This window comes from Gossypium hirsutum, chromosome D11, assembly GCF_007990345.1.
Source record: "Gossypium hirsutum isolate 1008001.06 chromosome D11, Gossypium_hirsutum_v2.1, whole genome shotgun sequence".
Classification (NCBI taxonomy): Eukaryota; Viridiplantae; Streptophyta; class Magnoliopsida; order Malvales; family Malvaceae; genus Gossypium; species Gossypium hirsutum.
The window spans coordinates 1,136,981-1,161,055 of record NC_053447.1 but is presented as its reverse complement, the minus strand read 5'-3'; the positions used below and the strand labels follow the sequence as shown (position 1 = coordinate 1,161,055).

At 28.8% G+C, this 24,075-nt stretch overlaps 1 protein-coding gene across 1 annotated transcript; it reads right to left on the bottom strand.

Moving 5' to 3' along the window:
* Window positions 1-2,811: 2,811 nt before the first annotated feature.
* LOC107904582 (S-type anion channel SLAH2) lies at window positions 2,812-5,570 on the bottom strand. Its single transcript, XM_016830997.2, has 6 exons — window positions 5,383-5,570; window positions 5,147-5,263; window positions 4,614-5,060; window positions 3,757-4,527; window positions 3,625-3,656; window positions 2,812-3,539 (listed from the first exon to the last, which is right to left on the bottom strand). Exons 2-6 carry the CDS (start codon window positions 5,249-5,251, stop codon window positions 3,161-3,163), a joined length of 1,734 nt encoding a protein of 577 aa, XP_016686486.2. The 5' UTR covers window positions 5,252-5,263; window positions 5,383-5,570; the 3' UTR covers window positions 2,812-3,160.
* Between the last annotated feature and the right edge of the window lie 18,505 nt (window positions 5,571-24,075).

Below are 24,075 nucleotides of genomic sequence, written 5' to 3'. Positions count from 1 at the left end.
ATAACTTAAAATTCCTATAAAAATTATTTATCAAAAAATTCCATATAAAAATTACGGATTAATTTATTTACTTGAAAATTTATTATCAATTTAGAAATATTTATGAATAAAACATTAAAATTTTACAAAATAATATTCAAAAGTCATAAAATAAAATTTATTTTATTAAAATAAATCTAAATTTTTTTATAAAAATTTAATATAAAAAACAAAAATCGACTCAAATTATAAAGAAGGATTCAAAAACTTATCACGCCTAATTATGGAAGGAAATGGTAGTTTGAAATTTTGTTTTTGTCTTTCTGAAGACTAACAGGTAACAACAACTTGTAAGGAATCCTCTCCTTTATTTCTGTAAAGTGATAATTTAATTAAATAAGGAGATGCCAGAAGCCAACGTAGCATTGGGAACATGGGAATTGGGAGCTAACTCAATTTCTCCTCCACATTCTAAGCTTCTTTTATACTTTGTTTAATCCCACAAAATCTTCTTTTAGTACCAAAAAAATCAGAATCTAGGAAAAGGGAAAATTATAAATGGCTAAAATTCCAAAGTCAAATCTTCTGAATATCTCTTACACAACCTAAAGTAAATAAAAATTGAACCTGATATTATGGGAATAAAATCATTCTTTGCTATCATGGTACCATATAGTGGTCTCTTTTTAAATATTCTATTATATTGAGATTCCGTGATATATTTTTAAGTCAATGTTTAAGAAAAAAGAGAGAAAAGAAACGTTAATTCATTGTTGATCGTGTCAAATATGATTTGAATTGATAAACGTAAGTTTACCTTTTTAACCAATTTAATCTGTTTCAACACTAAAGAAAGAAAGAAAAACTAATTTCTAGAGAAAAGAAACATGTGGCTTGATCAGAAGGTTGCAGTTTCCTCATTTCAATCTTTTAATTATAGCCGTTGATTTAGAGTTTAGGGTTTCTAATGCGGCTTGATCAAAGGGTCCCATGGAATTTTACTGTAATAAGATCTCATCTTAGACATTTCCGAATTATATATAAACTTATCAATCTAACTAATTACTTTTTTACCGATTAAATTTTAACTCAGTTGAACCATTATATAGTCTTTTTTAACTAATGTTTCCCCTAAAAACATGTATTAAAAAAAGACCAAGGAGCTTTGGTCCCCAAGGCCATGGGGTCCAAGATGAGAAGGATTATGGTCTGGGTCCTTCGAGATTTAATCTTTTCATTTTAATTTAATATAATTTGATCTCTTTACTTTTTTAATATCAGTAGTTATAGATAGTTAACATCGTTAACTATTTGATTTAAAATATTGTGAATTTTTCTTAAAATTACTATTGCAATGAAAATTTTAAACCGATGTCACCATGATAAGTTTATATAGATTTTTTATTATAGAAAAATCAACTTCAACATTTTAACTTGAATAATTAACTTATTAACTATCTGGGTTAATAAAAATTAAAAAAAATGGGATAAAAGCATGTCAAATTAACATATAGGAATTAATTCCCAAATTTTAGCATAGTGAAGAACCAAAATCATAATTTAACCAATATAAAACGTTTCAAACGTTCATCTAAATATGCTGTTGGACTAATGAATCCTTTTACGAGTTGGTACTCATCTTGAGGCGAGCTGAATTTTTGTTTACTAACTTTGTTGAGAGCATAAGTGTTAGAAGTGGGGTTTATAGAGTAAAAGAGTTTCATCAAATCAAACTACCAAGAGAATGTGAGCATCATGAATTTGGTAGGGTTCGATCTAGAGTGATCATGGGTCGGATTGGGCATTAAATAGAATTTTAGGTCCGTTTTCTATATTTGGGCTGGAGCTTAAGTTTTACCTAAACTCAACTGGGATAAAATGCTAAAATTTGAACCCAGTTCAGTCCGCCCGTATTAAATTTTTTTATATTATTATTTTTATATAAAAACAAATTTAAAAATATAATTTATCAAATATACTAAAAACATTAAAATATATCTAAATAACACTAAGATAGGCACAATTTAGCAAGCAAACACCTCTACAATAGTAGCAAAACTAACAACAAATTAAACAAGAGTTATACAATATCTAAATAATAACAACAAAATACTAGCAATATAATAACGAAACGACATCAAAACAGTGACAAAATAACAACAAAAATAATGAAAACAATAGTAAAAAAGCAGCAAGTTCCTTTTTCTTTTTTGCAAATTCAGACTGGGGCAAAAAAAGCTTACTCGAGGCCTGACCCGTTTAGAAAATAGGCATCATTATTTTGCCCAAACCCTTTCACTTTTCAGGTCAGGTGCCTTCACCCATGATCAAGTCTAGTTTAAACCTTTCTCCGTTATATGGCATCAAGTGATAGCATACGTACCCTCAGATACCATATAAGTACCGTCAGATACCATATAAGGAGTAAGGGTTCAAACCCTACCATGCACATGTTCCCTTAGTAGGATACACAGCTCAATTTGACAAGGTTTTCCCACATTGTAAACCCCAACTTTCAACAGAATTGAAAGACAATTTCAACTCAATCTGAAAACAATACCAACCCGTTGAAGAGTCTACCGATCCAAACAAACAACACTTTGAAATCTTATACGAAAGGAGTTGACCTGCTCACGACATGTATCATTGCTCAAAGATGGATAAGGCCCCTTTGTGCTTTATTGTAGTTAATGAACCTAAAGGAATCTAAACTTAATAACTAGCCTCTCGACTAGACCTATCCACGAGCAAGATCAGTTTCAGACCAAACCCAAATTATACTAACAATCTTTGTGTTTAGTGTTTACTCAAGTCTCGGATCGGTCCGAAATATAAAAAGAAAAATTATTTCATGATCAAGCCTGACCATAAAGCCAGTCAGCAAAAACAGGACATTATTTGGCACATTGTTAACATCAAGCTGTACTGGTTTAGCACAAAGGTGGTTCCTTTATGTTTTGCCAAACTTGAATGTATCAACATGTCTCATATATATATATATACTGCAATTTACAACTCGGCAAGATTTTACACATTCCTAAACCTTTTTCTCTGTTGAAGATTCAACAAAGAAAAATGGGGAAAACAAACTTGGCAAGAAAAATGGGGAAACAAACTTTGCAAGAACCTGTTAAAGGTTGAAACACAAGAGCCGATCGTAGCGATCCATGTATGAGGCTTTTTACACTCGTTTAGCTTCATCATTGGATATATTTAAGGCAGCTTCTATATCGTTGTTGCTGGTGTTTGCGAATTTCAAGAATGTTTCGATGTCTTTACTCCATTCCGACCCTCCATGTCGGATATGAAACCACTTCCTATGATGTTTTGGTTTTCGGTCACTAATGGCAATGGCGACGTCATTAGGGAAGAGGTCCCGTAGGACAAAGGCGTGCAGCATAGTCGTTACTAGAAGGGATGTTACTGTGAGTGTAGCAACAAGAGAGAGTATGACGGCGAGAGTTTGAGTTAATACATTCGTCACCACGCTTGAGTATTGCATGGTCGCGATGGCGGCACCGGTCATCGGGAATGTGTATGCCCACCAAGCCAACGAGAATCTGTAAATCGAGGGAATTAGAATCAATTTACATACTTAGAGGTTGTTTATATGGATATATATAGAAGGGGTTGTGGTTTACATACTTGAATCCTCGGAAAAAGTTAACCCGAACCGCCTGCAAAACATAATATGAACATTACGGTTTCAGTCTAGTATTTGTGCAACACATAAGTCATTGTTGTTTATTATGTTACTTAAGGTGCAAGAAAGCTAACCAGTGAGAAATAAAGGAACAAGGCAATGAAGTAAGCTATCCGTGATCCGTAATCGAAGGAGCCTCGGATTTTAGCCCATGCCATCGAAGCAACGCTCGGTGCTGCAACAAAAAGGAAGAATACAGGATGGAGCTCTTTTGGGAGTGTTTCATTTGTTGGAAGCCTTTGATAAAGTGTTACAAAAAGGACTAAATAATGAGCCAGTCCAACAGCAAAGAAAAATATAGGCCCTTCTTTAAGCCCCATTGATGCACCCAACAATGCCCCAACAAAGTTCCCGACGATTGCGAGATGGTTCGAAGGGTTAGCCACTTTCGAAAGCCTCCTTTGACCACCCGACATCCACTGTCCGTAGATTTTAAGCTCCAAACACAATATTGGTGTCATAAGAATGTACCAAAGAGGCTCAGGCAAGTTCGATGAGACCGAAGGTGGCAGTCCAAGAGATAAGAACAAAAGCGATATCCAAGGGGCAAAGAAAAAGTTGACCCTGATCGGGTGGTAATACTCACGACGAACGGCTTCGAAGTATAAGATCACTTTCAATAAGTATATTGAAGAAACAACGGCGACTAGTGCCACAGCTATCCACCATAGGATGAGATTTGCTGTCAAGCTTATGTGAAGAAACCTTGTTGATGTAGTAGAGGCCAAGGCTTTCCACATTACAGATTGGCTGCCTACTCCAAGACAAATACCGAACGAAGATATCGGAAACCGAAGGAGGAAAGGCCAAGTTTTGTCGTCCGGTAGCATAATCTCCTCTGTAGACTGTCGAAACAAACAATATATCGAATCAAAACCGCGAAAACAAAGACCTTAATGTTACGTTACAACCACATAAATATGATACATACCCTCAAGGTTTCCAACTCTGGTCCTTCCAACGCATCAAAGTATCGATCAACTGGCAAGGGTTCATTCTCGGGATTTTGCGTAGACTCTTCTTCCGAATCGAATTTCCGAGACCTTCCGCTTAAACTCGTTATCTGTCTTTCGAGTTTCCCGGACCATGTTTTGAAAGAATCAAAGTTTTTATCCTTGAACCTTTGACTATCGTTATCCGCCTCACCGATACTCGATCCTTTCGACATCGGCCGAGACAGAAACATGACCGCTTTCGGCTCGGCATTGTTACCGAGTGTCTCTAATGGCGGACAAGAATCACCACCAACTCCATTAATGCTAAAACCTTGTGCATTTTCATCAACAACGGTAATAATCTTGTTACCTGCCGATGGCATGCTGATTGAAATAGATTGCATAGCACTAATTGTGTTCGACAAACCAGATGTTTCACTTTCCTGTTGCATAACAATAATTTTTTTTTCCTTGTTACCAAACAGAAAGTAAGAAAAGAAAATTTGCTAAAATGACATTAAAAACTTACTAAAACGACTTGTTTTGAAGATTTATGTTTAAGAACCGATGGAACTGTTTCTGGGTATTCCGTTTCCTGCAACTCAAAATATTCCCGTTGTTCATCTTCACTCATATTGAAATGCACCTGAAATGTTTTAAAAAAATTCGCTTAGAATAAAATCAAGAACAACGGCGCCATTTTCTTAAAGCTTTGTAAGAAAAAAAAAAGAAAAAAAGACGATGATGAAGAACAAATTTTCAAACCTCGAAAAACCCAGATGCTTCCACTCGGTAATGCAGGAAAAAGGAAACGAACGAAGGAAGCTCCAAAAGAGAGTTCTAATGGAGGAGATGAGTTGCAGAAAAACTTAGAACACGACCATTTATAGCTAAAAGAAATGGACGTGCTCTGAAAAAATAAATTAAGAATGGGACATCCCAATCCCATGTCGGAAAAATTTTGAGAATCCGCTTTGATATATATTAATATATATATAAAAATTATGAAAAGTTTATTTTTAAGATAAATCGATAAAATTTTTCGATTTTAAAATGAACAATATTTAGAAATAAAATTACGAGATTTTCGAGTTATAGTGGACAATATTTTGTAGGTTGGGATTCAAAAGTGGGTTTTATCTTTTAGTATCTTTTTAAATTCACTCTAATTTTGTTGTTGCCATTCATGTTTTTAGGACAACTTTTTTCCTAGAAAAAAAGACAAAGTTGCTGAAATCATTATGTTTGGTTGGTTTATTGCTTTTTTTGTCATAAAAAATTAGGTTTAACTAAATTAACTTTTTCTCCGTGGAGTAAAAATAATGGATAAATATTAAATTTATGTATTAATTTTAATTTAATGTGTAATGTTATACGTAAATTTTAATTTTTTATAATTTTATATATGAAATTTTAATTTAATTCTCTTTTTCACAAATCACTGACAATATTATCAAATTAACCTATACAAACAATTATATTAATTCAATATAAATATAAATATACATATAAATATAAATATATGTACTCATTTCTTTAAATGTGTACAATTGAATCAAAATCGAAGTTTTACGTGCACATATGAACCACAATTCAAGTTTCGTGTGTACAGTTACATCAAATCAAAGTTCATGTATCAAATTATACATTGGACCAAAAGTCATGTATAAATTTGATATTTATCCTTAAAAATAAAAATATTTACTAACTCACTAAATATAGGAATAATATTTGATGCACCATTAATGAATAGTAACATGACATGCCATTATTAAATTAAACAAAAATATGGAAGAGTTGTAAATAAATACTAACAATTTTATTTAAACATAATTAACTATTAATCGTAACTATTATAAATAAATATTACTAACTCTCGAATTTAGGATTTTGAGTTTAAGAGTCTAGGTCTCGCTTTAGGTTTCAAGGTTTTAGCATTTATTTATAGTTAACTATTATTTAATTGTGTTTAAATAAAGTTATTAGTATTTATATATAAATCTTTCACTATTTTTTGTTTTATTTAATGATAATATGTCATGTTATTATTCACTGATCGTGCATGAGACTTATATATATATCAATAGTGCATTAAATATTCTTCCTACATTAATATATAAAAAATTATGAATTTTTTTAAAACAAATATATAAAATTTTCTATTTAAAATGAATAATATTTAAAAATAAAATTATGAAATTTTCGAGGGTTGGGATTTAAAAATAAAAAACAGGCCAAACATTCTATTTCTAGAGGTAGGGAGGTAGAAAATTTTTAATAATCAAAAGTGGGTTTTTTTTTCTTTTATCAGCCATTAATATCATTTGATGTTTTTTTAAGACATTTGTTTCTTAGCAAAAGAAGAGGACAAAGTTGCTGAAATAATAATATTTGTTTGGTTTATTGCTTCTTCTTCTTTTGTCATAAAAAATTAGGTATAACTAAATTATCTATTTTTTCTTAAGAGAATGCAATAAATATGAGAATAAAAATAAAAACATCTATTAACCAAATAAATATAATGTTATGGTCCATGCTTGAAATGATTGTATAACAACAAAATTATGTCTTCAAAATAATATCAAAAGGTGATCAAGCAAGTTTGATGTTCAATTATAATACCCTGCACTATAATTAAATCCCTGTATTAGAGAATTGAATAATTTAATTGTTCTTTCTTCATAGCTCACTAAATTGATTTTTTGTAAATTGATGTTGATGTAAATAAGTAAAAAAGATTTGTTTTTTAATCGAGTTTTGTGATATAAAATTTGAATCGAGTCAAATCGAGTGAAATTATTCGAGTTAAATTTAAAAAAATTAAACATGTCAAATGAAAATATTGTTATAGTATAACTAATTTCATGATAGAGCACATAAATTTGAAACTACGTATATTTGAAAAAAAATATTATTTTAAAAATAATAATAACTACGTATATTTTAAAAAATCAAAGCAAAAATTTGAGTCTGATAATTTTGAGTCATGAATTAGGTCTAAAAATTATTATTTTATAATTTATTTAAAATTTTAACCTTTTCTATATATTTTTAAAAATATAAAATTGAATTTTTTATAGATATTTTGAATTTTTAAAAATTATTTTGAATTTTTTTTTGTAATTTTTGTTGAGAGAGAGACTAATTTGCTTGTTTTCAAAGTTGACAATGACCAAAAGGGTATTTACACCAATATGTAATGACCCAAAATTCACGGGCATCAAAAAAGTATAAATCGGGCCTCCGTCTTAGTAAACTGAGTCTGAAAATAATTATTAGAAATATTTACTAGACTAGTTGTGTATTTAATTAGGTTTTAGAAAGGTGAATTTAGCTTAATTAAGAGTAATTAGGAAAAAGGATTAAAATGAATAAAGGGTAAAAGTCTAATTATAAATCAAAAGGATTAAAATGGCAATTAAGCCATTAATAAGAAATGGGACGGTAAAAGTGATAAAAATCTTAGATTTTTATGTTTTATATATGATATTTTATTATATAATATAATATATTATATTGTATTATATTATATAAACTAAATAGATGACAAATGTATGGTAAAGATTAAGACAAGTGTAATAGTAATAATTACATAGGTACACTTGTAATAAAAATAAATATATATGCTTAAATAATAAGTAAAAGATTTTTATTATTATTAATATTATTAGTTATAATAAAAGAAATAAAGTAAAGTAAATAAAAGAAAGTAAAGAAATAAAAACAAAACAAAAGAAACAGAATAGAAAGAACAAAGAAACAGAGAAGCAAACGAAACAGGGGAAGAAAGAAGAAAAAAGAAAGAAAAAGGGGAAAATAGATTTTTAAAGCTTGGAGTTAATTTGGTAAGTCAAATTAGCCCTTTTCTCTTAGTTCTAATGTTTTAAAAGCTTTAAAACAAAGTTTTGATGGAATCAAGTTGATATTTTGTAAGTTCATAGGTTTTCAAGAATAGTTTATGTTGAACAAAAGAGATGAATTAGGGATTAAATTGAAGGAATTTTAAGTTAGAATTGAAAAAAGGGATTAAATTGTAAAAGAAACTATAAGTTTTATGTTTTAAGGACTAAATTTAGAGAAATTCGAAATTAGCAAAATATGCTGAAATTTTGATAGTTAAATTTTAGTTTGGATGAAATTTGAATAGAAATAGAGTGTGAATTGAATTAGGAAAGTAAGTGAATTTAGTTAGGATTAAATTGAGAATTAGGAAGAAATTGAATAGAAATTTAATTATTTATTATAATTAGTGCTGTAATTAATAGTATAAATTATTATTATTTTCGTAGCTAATAAAGAACCCGAGGCATCGCCATCAAAAGGAAAAGGGAAAGCTATCGAGGACTAAAGCGGGAGATTTACGGTTTGTATTACTATAATTCAAATTATTTATTTTAAATATTAAATTTTAATTTATGTGTTTAGTAAATGAAATGTGAAGTAAGTATTAATATTAGTATTAATATAATTATTAGTATTATTATTATGAGTGGGAATTAAATTGAATAGTTGATATGAAATAATATTTGAATTGTTTGTTAATTGAAAGCGGGAAATGAATTTGAATCGAATTGTGAATGGTATTAAATTGTATGGAAATGTATTGAGTTGTGAAAATGTGTGAATTTGTGAAATAATTATTGATTGAAAGGTGGAAAAATGATTGAATTGAAAATGTGAGAAATTGTGATTGAATTGAGAATATATGTGATTTAAATACCCTATTAACTAGTCGGGCTGAGTCGGATATAGTTGGCATGCCATAGGATTGGAAGAGTTCAGGGATACTTCGACCTCGAATCGATGAGACACTGGGTGTCACTATATTTCTTCGGATAGATTCGATGAGGTACTGGGTACCAACTTACTTCGGCTTGGCCGATGAGACACTGGGTGTCAACTATTGCTTCGAACTATCCGATGAGGCACTGGGTGCCATTCTGGTGTGTTTGGTTGGATCCGTGTATCCGCCAAAGTCCGAGTTTTGTTAATAGGGTAAATGATGAAATGATAAACCAAACGAGTTGGTCAAACGAGCTACTGAAATGAAATGAAAAAGTTGAATTGTGAATTGAAATGTGATATGAGATAGAGGAATGAACCTAAGGTTCATGATTTATTCAAACTCAAATCGTGGATATACGATAGTGGTTGATGAATTGCTATTGTTGAAATATTGAATTTAAATTGTATATACGAATTATGCATTACATGTTTATTATTGTTTTAATTTGAATTATGGTAATACCACTGAGTATGAAATACTCAGCGTACGGTTGTTTCCGTGCGCAGGTCAATAGAAGTCAAAGGTCCCGGTTTAGCATCCAGATTAATCCCGACTTCAGCATAACTTTGGTGATGTATATTTTCTTTTGGGTAATGTGGCATGTACATAGGATGTGTATAAAGGTTGTTATGTTTTAATATAAATGGTTAAAAAATGTTAGTATTAAAAGTTTATGAATTATTATGAAAGAAGTTTATCTATTTTGATTTATTTATTACCTTGTTAAATTTTAAATTGATATTATGTTGATTGAGTTTGATTAGAAGTAATTAGAATAGAAAATGTGAATGTGGAATGAATTTGTTGATTTGGTTATATTTTGGAAAAGATATGGTTTTAATTGCAGGGGGTTCTATGTAAAAATAAGCAGAAATGCTGCCGAAATTTTTATAAAATTTATAATAATAATAATAATAAAGAGAGATGAAGTCAATTGGTAAATAAACATATGATTTTATGATTTTATTTCAATATGTTTGTTAGTTATTTAAGAATTCTTTTTGTAAACTGTCTGATATGTCCGGTAATGCCTCATAATCCTGTTCCGGCGATGGTTCGGGGTTAGGGGGTGTTACACAATATGTTATTGAAATTATCTGAGTTATTCAAATTGTAAAATTCAAATCGACTCGAACTTGAAACTCGAATTGACTTGAATAATTTAAATAACTGAATTCAATTAACCTAAAATTAAAAAAAAATCGATTTTCTTGAATCGAATCGAATTTTACTTCCCTCTATATAAAACTCGTATTAATTTTCATATTTTCAACGGGGGAGGAATCTAAATTGTAAAGCCCGTTAGTGAAGAAAATGCTAAAACCCAATATAGATGGTTATCATTAAATTGATTAATATGGCTATCCGACTTGTAATTTGTAAAGCTTGCCCATCTACAATCTGGCTATTTATAAGCCTAACCATAATATCTGCTTTGGACTTGTATCACTAATTAACTCCATCACCTGACTTGAGGTAAAATTCTCTTCCTATAGTTATCAACTAAACTATTTCTATATTTTTATAATTAAATTTAAATTTAAAATATTTTTATTATTTAAATCTAATTTGAGTTAGCTCGGTTGGCTTGTAACAAAAATCCCTTATAGAAACTCGGGTTGACTTGTGAATAAGTGTAAAAGATTCAAATATGTGGAAAAAGAAAAAGTAACATAATTTTTTTAATTAATAGCTATTAATATTTGTGTATTTACATTATTGTTTTATTCACTGCCGGTAAAATAAATTTAAAATAATACCAAATATTTTTAAAGTGCAATAAAACAATAATAAAATGTATTGTAATTCCATGTTTTTTTTTTTTTGGCTGTAATTAGGTCAAATGGACTGTAAGCTGGATTTGCACCTTGGATAAGCCTTTTTTTTCATATTATATTATAATTAAAATAAAATAAACAATTAAAATTTATTTATTCAAATTCAACAGTATAGACCACTAGTTGAGTTGAAGAGGATCAAAAAATGGACCTCGACGTAATTCCCAATTACTCACTCTTTTATTCCAAATCAGTTGACATAACATTGCTATTGGTCGCTTACCGGGATGACCTAAAATACGATTACGTAATCACTAGACAAAACAACAAGACCTAACATAAGACAACGACATTGACACAAACGTCGCAGAATTTGGTAAAAGTATTATATATGTATATGTACTAAAAGTTAAAATATATATTTTTTATTCAAAAAATAAATTAATTAATTTTTGTATATTAAATTAAAGAATAAATTAATTTTTTATTAAAAATTTCATCTATTTATACTATTAACAAAATGATCAATTTTCTATTTGGTCTAATGTGTAGGGATTAATTTATCTATTTTTTTAGTAGAATGAGTTGAATGCAATTTGAATAGGCAGATCAAGCCCAAGCAACTTGATTTTTTTTATTAGGGATAATATTAATTTCTGCCCCTAATTAAATTTGGCAATTAGGTCCACTTTCGTCATTGAACTTGGCAACTAGATATATTTTGGTCCTAAACTTGAATTCTGTCAAGATTTGATGATGTGACTAGTTTTACTAAAATGAGACCGAATCAAACGGGTTGAGAATTGATCAATATAATGGTATGAACAAAATGGTTGAACCAATTGACACAAACTATTCAAGATCGGTAAAAATCAAAAATTGAGACAAAAAGCGACAGTTGAACAAGTTTAAATGATTTAATATTTTTTTTAGATTTTATGAATTTTATTTACTGTTGGTTTGATAGTCGAACCAATCAAATTGGTTAAATCGAGAATTAATGGTCTGACCAATTCAACTATTGGTCATGTTATTAAAACACTGTATGTGACATTCTGATAATATATTATATCATCACTTGAAAATTTATATAATACTACATCATTAAACTTTTAAATTTTTCAAGTACATGAATCAAAATAGACTTAATTGTCAAGTTCAATTGTCAACTTAAAAGAAAATATATTTGGTAAGTTGAGAGACAAAAAATATACTATCCTTTTTGTTATTGTAAAATTCTTTTGGAGACTGACGTGGGCTAGTATACTTTTAAGAAAGCAATTGTTTTTGCCGCATCACAATTCCAATGCCAGCCATCAATCAATTGGCTTTTCTTGATAGGACGAAGAGATATCATGCTTTTCAATTTCATCCACTATTGAGACGATAATTTCTTAGGTTTTGTAGTTAATTCAAGGACGACATCTTTTAGGGTAGGTAATTGGATCTGATTATATTTTGACGACGCTATCAAGGTCGATTTGAGGATTACTATTGGAGGAGTGTTGAGGGATCGCCGTGGGGTAGATATTTGGGTTTAAGAGACGGTTGGGATAGTGTTTTGTCTCCAATGCTAAGTTATGAGATATTTTAGATGGCTTGACATTATTACAGAGCAGACGATATGACAGAGTGTTGATTCGGACGAATAGTATTAAAGTTCTTCGGGCTATTCAGGAATCATTCTCAATGACATATTGTTCCGCATTTATCAGACATATTTAGCAGTTTCTGTAAGAAATGAGTCAATGAAAATTTCAACATATTCCTAAAAAAGAGAACATAGAAATTGACCGCATCGCGAGGATGACTTTTAACAGAAATGAAGATCGCAAGAATTCCATTAAATTTTATTAGATTAATGTGATTATTTTCTTTGGTTTTTATCATAAAAAAATATTTATATTTACTATTTTCGGTTGTATATTTCAATACTAAATTTAGGTTAAGTAGTTAGGTTTAAATGTTTGTGTTTGTTTGTGTCATGTTTATATACAATTTTTATCTAATCGTATTGAATCCTTTGTTTTAAGTGGACGTCTCAATCATGGCTACTTGTCAGTTGTCACTATGAAAATTAGAAAGATTAAAAAATAATAAAATTTAATCGCTTCATTAAATCGTAAAAATATTGCTAATTAAAGAGAGGCCAAGCTCATTCCAGTCTGTAAATGTGTGGGTTGTCTTAATTAATTACAGTTAGTTATCCGATTTAAATGTTGAATTATTTATTAATCCAATATTTTTTATCATAATAATATGGGGAGAGGGGAAGGAATATAAGGTTATCAATTCATAGCCAAACGGAAAATGCTAACAATTGCTACAAAACGATTATTCCGTACGCAGTGACTATATGAGAAATTTTTTTTGGGTCGAAATTAAATTATAATTATTATGATAGTAAATATAATTTTATCGTTTTACTAATCATATATTTATAATTTTTAAAGAATTAAATCAAATTTTTATTATTTTTAAGAGTGTCAAAGTGTAATTTTACTTTTACTATATTAAAATTTTAACGGGCGAAAAATTTTAGTAGAGATCCAAGTTCGTGCTAGCACCCCTAACTACGCTCCTGTTTGTTCCGTATTTGTAATAATTGATGGTGTTAGAATTGTTAAATTAAAAGAGAACTAAGCTCTTTGTCACCGTCACAAGAGCAAGAGGGAGATTTTGAAATTTTATTACGTGCCTACTAAAATTTTAGTGGACAAATAAATGCCCATTCAATTTTCAATTAGTGAGGTGCTCTTTATGAGATAAAATTTCTGAAACGATTGAGTATTTGTAAATCGATCCAAAGAATAAAAATTTAATCTAATTAATCCGATTTGATATAGAAATTTTAATTAAAACTCTCGATTTAAATTTTAAATCAAAAGTGATTTGAACCCGAAATAAATTAAATAAATAATTCGAAATGACTTAAATCAAAATAACCCGACTTTAAAAAACTAATAACAAACTCGAACAACTTAAATAAATATAATTCAAATACAAAATAATCTAAAATTTTAAAATCCAAATAAACCCACTGATGATGTTTTTTAAGTTGATGTAGATTATAATATTTGGAAATGAACCCTTGAAAGGGAAGGAGTTAATTAGGGATACAAGCCCAAAGCAGATATTATGGTTAGGCTTATAAATAGCCAGATTGTAGGTGGGCAACCTTACAAATTACAAGTCGGATAGCCATCTATATTGGGTTTTAGCATTTTCTTCACTAATGGGCTTTACAATTTAGATTTCTCCTCCGTTGAAAATATGAAAATTAACATGGGTTTTATACGGGAGAACAAAATTCAATTTGATTCGAAAAAATCATTTTTTTTAACTTGAACAAAATTCAAGTTAACTTGAATAACTCAATTTGAATTTTGAGTTCGAGTCGAATTAAATTTTATGATTTAAATAACTCGAATAATTCAAAAGTAGGAATTAATAAAAATAAAACAGGATCGTCTTCAGCTTCTTCTTCTTGAAGTATTTAAAAAATGTCATTAATTAGAAAGCTGTATGAATTATGAATTCCACTTAGAAAGGAAACTTTTAAAATATAATAAACAATAATAGTTTTGTCTTTTAAATTTTATCTTTCACTAATATTGAAAAAAAATATAAGAGGTTTTTACTATGCACTGTTTCTAAGGGTTAAATAATAGATCTCTAATTTCGTCTCTCTATTTTATTTTTTTAACAAATGAGTCGCATATTGAATTTTTCAAATCGGATTAAACGAGATTCTAGTCATGCAACTCTAACAATATATAATATGTTTTTAAATGTTAAGAATGTCATTTTAAAAGCATGTTAATTAAGTTAGGTACCTGTGGAATATTTTTTAACATTGGTGTCTGAACCTAACACGTGGAAAAGCAAAATTTGGTCATGTCAGTTTTGCATGTGTTCCTTTCAAAGACTAAATAGGTTCGAATCCGACAGCTTCACCACCATTTTTAAGACACCCCCTAACCCACACTAGTCTTGTGAACTATATATCTTATGTTAAATCCATGTCCTTTTCATTAATTGTTTTTTTCCTGCATAATTTGAAGCAATAAAAAAGATCACAGTGAATGGTCTAAATTTTGATGCGTTCATTAATGGCATTCACACAAACTCAAAAAGCTACATAGTGTAAGAAATGCGGATAGTTTTATTTTTATAAGGTGAATAGATGATGCATGGTGAATGAAGAATAACACCGCGCTTTATCATTGAGTAAAAAAGACAGGTGCAATACTTATAAATAAATACTAACAAGTTAATTTCAATATAGACTCTAATTCAAAATTCAAACCCGAAATTCAATATAAACTCTTAATTCTAAATCTTAAATTCATACTTGAAATTTGATATAAATTTTAAACCTTAAACTCTAAACCTAAAACTTAATATAAATTCTAAATTTCAAATTCATACATTATATACATGAATAGAACATGAAATATAATGGTTAGATTGTTAAAATCTTAATTTTAGAGATATATCACTATTCAGTGCATGAAATATTAATATATTTAATATATATATTATTTCTAGTAATATATACATTTTTTAAGAAATATATATATATATAATAGATTAAACATAGATATAATTGGTGTGTGGAAAGGGGGTGCTTTGTTACTTGTAATGGTAATGCCTTTGGCTTCAACAAGAAAAATGCTATAAATTAAGGTTAAATTTTTCATAAAATTTCAATGGTAACAAATGGTTGCATGTGTCAAAGGTAATGCCTTTAAGACGAAGAAAAGAAAAATATGCTAAAGATTAAAAATGTTCCATAAAGTCCCTTCATCCAATACCCAAATTTCAACACTGAAAATGTAATAACGTAAATGTGAAATATAAAATATGTTTCAAACATAAATAGGTTTAAAACTTTTTTTATTTGGATGGTGTTTAAAACGACACTTTGTTATTTTTATTCAAATAAATATTTAAGATGAATGTCGAATATCACTATTTTAAGCACTTGTTAAATTATCATAATAAAAAATTTATACAACAATGGTATATTTTATCTGAATGTAAAAAAAAAAAAAAGGCTTTACGACCACCTTTTGAGCTGTGGTTTATAAAAATATGCATGCAAATTTATCAGAGATGTATATATATATATTCCAATCTTAACCCAATCCCACTTTTGATATATTAAAGATTTTAATGATGCATTTGCAGTTTGTTTGTGACCAAGGCAAGTGGGAATCTAAAACAATAGAGGTCATTAATTTAATCATAGCAGAAGCCAATGCACTGCATGTTGAAAAGATTGTTGCCAATGGTCGCTTAAGTAACGCCCCTAAAAATGTTGATGCGGAATCCCGGATCTAGACACAAGAGAAACACAAATTAGAAATAAAACGAGAATAAAATTAGTTAAATAATAAATAAATAAATAAAAATGATAGAATTGCCCTATGGAACCCTTGGTTAACTTGTAACCAAAAACGCCAATGATTGAGCGGCTCCCTACGAAACCCCTAGAAGAAGAACCTCTAGAAACACCGATGAACGGGAAAGAAATTTGAATATTTGCAACTCCGAAATACCCTCGAAAGTAACAAACTCCAAACTAAATAGCAAGAGAAGAATCACTCTACTCTAAAAAATTTGCCTCACACAAATTTGAAAGAAAACAAATACTCTTCTTTTTATTCCTCCCCCAATGTGTAGAAAACAAGCCTATTTATTGGCAAATTACAAGAGTAATTGAATCCTAATACAACTCTTTCGAGAGTAATTGAATCCTAATAAAAACTCTTTAAAGAGTAATTGAATCCTAATAAAACTCTTTAAAATTATCTAAGAAAATAAATAAATAATAACCTAACCAATAAAATTACTTAACTCATAAATGATGTGTCCCAACCAATGAGAATTAAGTAAATAATAATAATAATATACATAAAAGATTAATCCATCAATTTATGGGCTTTCACTATTCCAAGATTGGTCCAATGAATTGCATTCTCGTATTTGTCAATGTCACGAACATGATGAATTAAATTTGTAGCAACAAAGTCTTGGACAAAAGCATTCATCTTTAATTTTAATTGTCGTGCCTTGCTTCGAGTAATTGGACCACTAGGAAAAACAACCCCTTGAGTGTCACCTCCTTGGCTCGTATCAAATGTAAATTATAATTTGTTAAGGGTTGGATTCTTTCAAGATGAGTATTTAAAGTACTGTTGGTAAGGTAATTAATTGAGTTCCCAATAGCTAAGAAACAAAGTTAGAAATTTGTCTTTTTAGAAGGGATCGAAAATGAATTATAAATTATTGGGAGAGTCAAAGTGTAATTTTACCATTATACTAATTGAGAGGGTTGTCTTTGCCCCTACCAATAATCGAAGGTATTGCCCCTGGAAAGGGTTTTGTCTCTAGTACTCTGTCAAGAGTCAGCGTGCCATGAGCAGTTGCCTTAAGGGTTTGGTTTACAGAATTGAGAGTACCTTGACCGTACATGAGCACACACCACCCACCAAGGGACATAAGCATCTCGTCCCTGGTGGGGTTCTCGCCCACATCCCTTTGTGAGGGCTTGGTTTACAAAATTGAGAGTACATCGACCGTACATTGGCACACAACCACCCATCAAGGGGACATGAGCGTCTCGTCCTAGTGGGGTTCTAGCTCACGTCCCCTTAATGGGCCTATATATAGTTGAGACGCTCTGGCTCTGTGAATCAAGCCTTTAGGGTAGTTACTCATAGCATGTTAGCTCTTGATAGAGTACAAGAAACAAAACTTATCCAGAAGACAATACTTTCGATTGTTGAAAGCTCGACCGACTGCCTGACAAACAAAAAGTTCATACCCACAACACAATTGATATAGAGTGAGTACTAATTTATAGCCTCAAGGCTTGATATTGAAACAATGCAAGTAGTCATATCCTCTCCATAATGAAAAATAAAACCAATTGATCCATATAAATGCATTATTTGTGCGATAGTTAAAACACTCATGCAATTGACTAATCATGAAAAGAATGCATTATGGGGGAGTGGGGCGAAAGAGGGGCAAGCAATGAAGCTCCACTCTGTTTGTCCCTCAAGAAAGTGAAATAAAGGTGAGTGTAGAGATATTTATGGTGAGAATGGGTGGGGTTTGGGTAAGGTTTATACATTATATAAGTATATTTTATGTTTGATTAAGTTCGATTCGATTTGAAAATATGAATTTAAAATCTTATTTAAGTATGTCCATATTTCTAAATGATTATGCCAAATTTATTTTAAGCCCATCCATTTTAAGTATAAAACAGGTCTAACATATAAGTCTTAAATGTTGAAGCCTAACAAGGAAGAAGCCAAAAAAAATTTTAGGGGAGCCAAAACAGATTTGTAAAACTTTTTAGAGATAAAAATGTACTTTTATTATTAATTTATAATTCTATCATTTTTAAGGGACTAAATAGATTTTTTTTTCATATTTGGAAGGCCAAAATCAATTTTAATTAATTTTTATTTTTAAAGGGATTGAACTGAATTTTTCAGTTTTAGGGGCGGGCCAAGGCTCCTATAAACCCTTGACATCACCTCTCAAGTTTAATCTTGACTTATATTTTAAACGAGCTTAATTTTTTGTCTAAATTTATCTTTCAAGCTTTATACTTTTTCCAACCCTCTTTTATCTGGAATAAATTTTCAAATTTTAATAAATAATATCTAAATCAATATAATAATGGGGTTGAGATTTTAGAAAAAGAATATGCCAAAGCTGAGGATGGACCAAAAAGAAAGAAATAAAATAAAGATGGAGACCACTTTGCTTATTTGCTTTTTCTATGTAGTTTTTTTTATTTTCTTGATTACCTTAATATGGTGAGACTTTGTAATAAAGTATATAGTGGGCATGGCGTGTAACCCACAAATCCAAACGTTTGATCAAAAAGGGAAATGAAAACCCTATAATAGCTTAGCTTAGCTATCGTAGCATGCGATGCTGAGATGGAAAAGAAGAAAAACAAAGGGCGTTGATGTGTCGACATAGATGCCCCTAGGAATCTTTACTTAATTGAAAATAACCCCTTCCCCTCTCTCAAATCCCCTAAAACCTTGGATTCTAAAAAGATTCTTTAATTTTTTTTGATAACTTTATTGATAAGAGGGGTCTTTGGATCAAGAGCCATTGGGTTTTTCTTCGTTTGGGTAAATTAATTCAAGCTCACTAAATTATTAGTAAATTTATGTTTTAATCACTCAATTTTAAAAATTTATCACTAAATTATTCTAAAGTTTTAGGCCAAAAAAAAACTATTCTAAAGTTTTCATATAAGCCGGTGGGTTGTTAAAATCGTTATTATATGACTTTTTTTGTTTACATTGTCTACACCAATCGGAAACTTTCTTTCATTTCTCATTCTACATTTTAGTTTTCTTTTCATGAAACAGTTTTGAACATTACGAATCTATTAATCGAAATTTAAGCAATTTTATTCTCCAATCTCCAACACTGATTGTCAAACCGAATTGAATTTATTGTATGTTCTTCTACACCATATCGATTGTCAAATCGTTACTTAGAGCTTGACTTTTTAAAAAAATCATAACAACCCAAAAACTTAAATAAAAAATTTTAAATAGTTCAGTGACCAAGGGAGAAGCCAAAAAATTTTCTTGGAGAGGTTAGAAGTAAATTATAAATACTTGGGTGCCAAAATGAAATTTTCTGCTATACCAATTTGTATTCTTACAATTTCTAAAGGGTCTCTAAAGTAATTCTATCACTTTGCCACTGCCAAGCACTCTCTAGTTTCATCAGTGATCATTTTATAACTTTTTTTTAAGTTGAATAACTAAAATGTAAATTTAATAATTTTGTTCTAATTTACCTTTTTCTTTTTGGGCAAGAAAACATAAACAAATTGTGAAAACAAGGGGGAGAGAGAATGACACCAAAAAAAAAGAAAAGAAAGGAAAAAGCAAAAGAAACCAATGACAAGTGACAATGAAGAATGATTTCTCTTTTTGGGGAAATGCTAAAGGGTGCAATTAGCCGTCCCCGTCCCCCCACTCTCCAACCCCCTTTCAACGCTCCACGTATGACCCTGCCTTTTACTGACATTGTTTTTAGGTTGTTTATGTCCATTTTCCAAATCGACATGAGTTGGACTGAGAACCTTCAAGGAAAATGAAAAAATGATGTGAGAAAAAGGAGGACTTGGAAGATAATGTGGATCTGTTTTTTCTGACTCATGAGTCATGGGTGCACGGGATTCACTAATTCCTTTTGTCCTTCATAGACAAGTTTGATAAAGGCAAGTGCTTAGCTAAGGGGTATGCAGTAATTTTGGTCCTTGAAAAATAGTAAATATGTCTTTTAGTTCTTTTGAAATTTATAAAATTATAAGTTAGTAGGATAATAAAATTGTATTTTACCCTCCTAAATTTATGATTCGTCTATGCTTCCCAAAATAAATTTTCAACTTAACCCTTGGATAAAGTGTTGTGTGTAGTTTTGGCAAGATGTATAATCTTTGTTTACTATAATCGTTGGAGGTTAAAATTTAAAGTTAATACATTATACGGGGTTTGAACTCGACAAGAGTTCTCACATTGGGACTTGAACTTTATTTGTCTAAGTTCAAAATTGACAATTGTTCTCATATTGAGATTTGAATTTTTTTTGTTCAAGTTAGTCCTTGATATTTTCTTGAAAAAAAAGTTGTACTAGAAAAGTTCAAGTCTTGATGTGAAAACAATTGTTTATTTCAAGCTCTAACGCAGGAATAATTCTGAAGTTTAAAGATCAATGCATTATTTGGGGTTTGAACTTGACTAGTGTTCCACATAGGAGGTTGAACTTGACAATTGTTTTTATATTAGGGATTAATTTGGAAAAATTAATCCCTAATATATATTTTTTTAAAAATTGGATGAAAAAGCTTAAACCTTAATATAGAAACAATTATTCATGCTCTAGCGTGAGAACAATTGTAAAATTTAATGATTAATTTGAACTAAAAATATTCAAGTCCCATTTTCAAATTAAGGCTCAAAAAACAAATTAACCTTGAAAATATGTGTTGATAATTGACACACTATAGATTTAGGTGGTACGTTATGAATTTATATAAAATATATTTATTTAATAATTTCATTACATGTTTTGATTAATCTTTTTTTTTTACAATATATAGAATTACCCATAATCTCTTTCCAACTTATAAATAGGAGGATAATGCAGTTCAACGCACTCGAACCCACATTCTCCTGCATTGACAACAATATCCATACCAATCGAGTTAATATTCAATCATCAAATTCAAATTAAATACCATGTATAAAATATATGGATAAAAATAAGAAAAGAAAGGTCATGGTTTGAGGGCTTGCAGAGTGCTAAAAAGATACTTGAAGAAAAGTGAGATTTTGGTGAAAGTTGGTTGGATTCCACCTTGACTCTTCTGTCTTCAATTCTTCATAGTTAAGTTTTACAAGTCTCAAATATTAAAATAATGAAACAGAAGCTATTACAAGTTTCTAGTCTTTATGTCATAAAGAAAGCTATTTTCATTACTATGTAATTAGAAGGTTTAGTAATTATACATACATAAACATATATGTTTAATAAGAAATCATCTATGGAGTCAACAATTTTAACTACTAAATTAATAGTTTGAGTTCGAAATCGCTCTTTTGAAGAGAAAGTAACTTGAAAAGAGGGCTCATAGCTATTTTATTTGTATTTGGACATCAGTATTGGATTTCATTTTATATATTTAATTATTTTTATATTTTTATATGGTTACATTTTTTATAAGGTTCAAGTTTGTTATAGAAACAACTTTTTTATGTTTTATTTTTTAATTTTTATAACAACTTCTCATTTATAATAGTAATAATAAAATATGAATTACGGTCTTTATTAAATTAATTTTCTATAAAAATACGTCTTAAATTTTAGTAAATTTATTAAATAAAAATAATGAATCCTAGTTAAGATATTATTTAAATAAAATGTTAAAATTTTACATAAAAACATATTATGCTTATTTTATCAAATAAAAACAATTATATTTAAATCTCACCAATTAATATCATTAACATATTATAGTTTTTTAATTTAAAAATTTAAATATTATAGGTGTTCATGTGTATAATAGCAATCTCTTTATAACATTTAAAATTTTGACAAAAGAGTGATATTATAAAAAATACTTAAAAGAAAAATAAAGAGCAAAACAGCTTGAAAAAAAATGAAAAATAAACTTATATAAATTTTAGTAGCACTTTTTTTTAATTTAGTTTCAATTTTTTTAGGTGAAAATAATTTAATTTTTATTTTATTATGGAAAAAAATTTTCTTTATCGTTGCCATTAACCATGCAACGTTGCTTTGATGCTAAGCATTTTCTTTTCTTCTTTTTTCATCAAAGCTGTCATTAAAAGTATTAATTAAATAAATAAACTCTTTTATATGGGAATCAATTTTATAAAAGCTCTTCTCCATTGAATTTTTTATTATTTTTAAACGAACATGATTTGCCCATTAACATCATAATATACACACTATCTTCAGGGCTAAACTAGAAAAATTTTTGAGGGTCAGAATTAAATTATGTATTTTTATGATAATAAAAATATAATTTTATCATTTTAATAGTTTATATTTTTATATTTTTAAAATGATATTAAATTAGTTTTTATAACTTTGGAAGCCAGTACGTAATTTTACATTACTAATTTAAAATTTTATAAATTATAAAAAAAACCTAAATAATTTTTTTTTCATTTTAATAGCACCGAGGTGTTGCCAACTCCCTAAATTCCTCACTGACTATCCCCTAATAAATTTTAATTTTGATTCTAACAATGATAGTTTAAATATGGTTTAGGTTTTAATTATAAGTTTAAATGTTTTGTAACAATTAATATATTATTTCTACTTATAATAAATTTTGTTTTAATATTTTCACATGTATGTCTTATCCTCTGAAATGAAAATTTTGTTTTTAACCTCTTTTAAAAAATGAAAAAAAATTAAATTAATGCAAAATTTTTTAAAAATTTACAATTCAATTTTAATTTCTCAAAATTAGAAAATTTGTAGTTTAATCCTTTTAAAATTTAAGTTGAATAAAATTATATTCTGAATCTTTGATGAATAAAAAAAATTATAATTCAATTTTTATTTTAAAATAATTTTCTAATTTCGCCTTACATCTTTGAGTAGATACGCTAAACAAACTATTTTATATTAACATTTACATAGTTAAATAGCTTATTAAATTATCAAAAAATAGTTTAGCTTATCGAATTTGTGTTACGATGAGATCTAATTGTAGTTTTCATATAATTTGTTAAATAATTACGAATTAAAAATAAAATATATTTAATTATTATAAATAAAACCAAGCCAATTATTAGTTTTCAATTCTTTTTGAGGGCCTAGTGGGAACGATATCGATTATTACCGAACCAAATTCTTAAAGCCAATAAAGGAAGCCGACAAAAGAAGGAAACCAACAGAGTAGACGGTCAGAAGTAAGTCACTGGAGTAAAAATTATTATCGAAATAATGACACGTGATGCGTCATGTGTTTATTATATTGATATATAATAATTAAATTTTAATGATAAAATTAGATAAAATTTTTAATAAAATGATCAATTTACTTCTTGATCTAATGTCTAAGGACTAATTTATCTATTTTTTTAACAGAGACGATAAAATGTAATCTGATTCTTAATATAAAAGTTTTCGTACTCCATAATACTTTTACCTTAAATAATATATCCGGAATATTAGCTTGTCTAGAACAATTTTGTGTTTTATAATACTTGATTTTGATTATATTTGATTTTTATATATATTATTTTAAATTGTAATTGTGTTTATAAACTTAAAAATTATATTTCTTTTATGTAATTA

What these genes read in the sequence shown, in the direction of transcription:
- LOC107904582 (XM_016830997.2), bottom strand. Translation starts at nt 5,251, where the DNA reads ATGAGTGAAGATGAACAACGGGAATATTTTGAGTTGCAGGAAACGGAA. An exon ending in CTTCAAAACAAGTCGTTTTA is followed by an intron (nt 5,061 to 5,146) that starts GTAAGTTTTTAA and finishes GTTATGCAACAG; the next exon opens with GAAAGTGAAACATCTGGTTT. An exon ending in TGTTCCTTTATTTCTCACTG is followed by an intron (nt 3,657 to 3,756) that starts GTTAGCTTTCTT and finishes TATGTTTTGCAG; the next exon opens with GCGGTTCGGGTTAACTTTTT.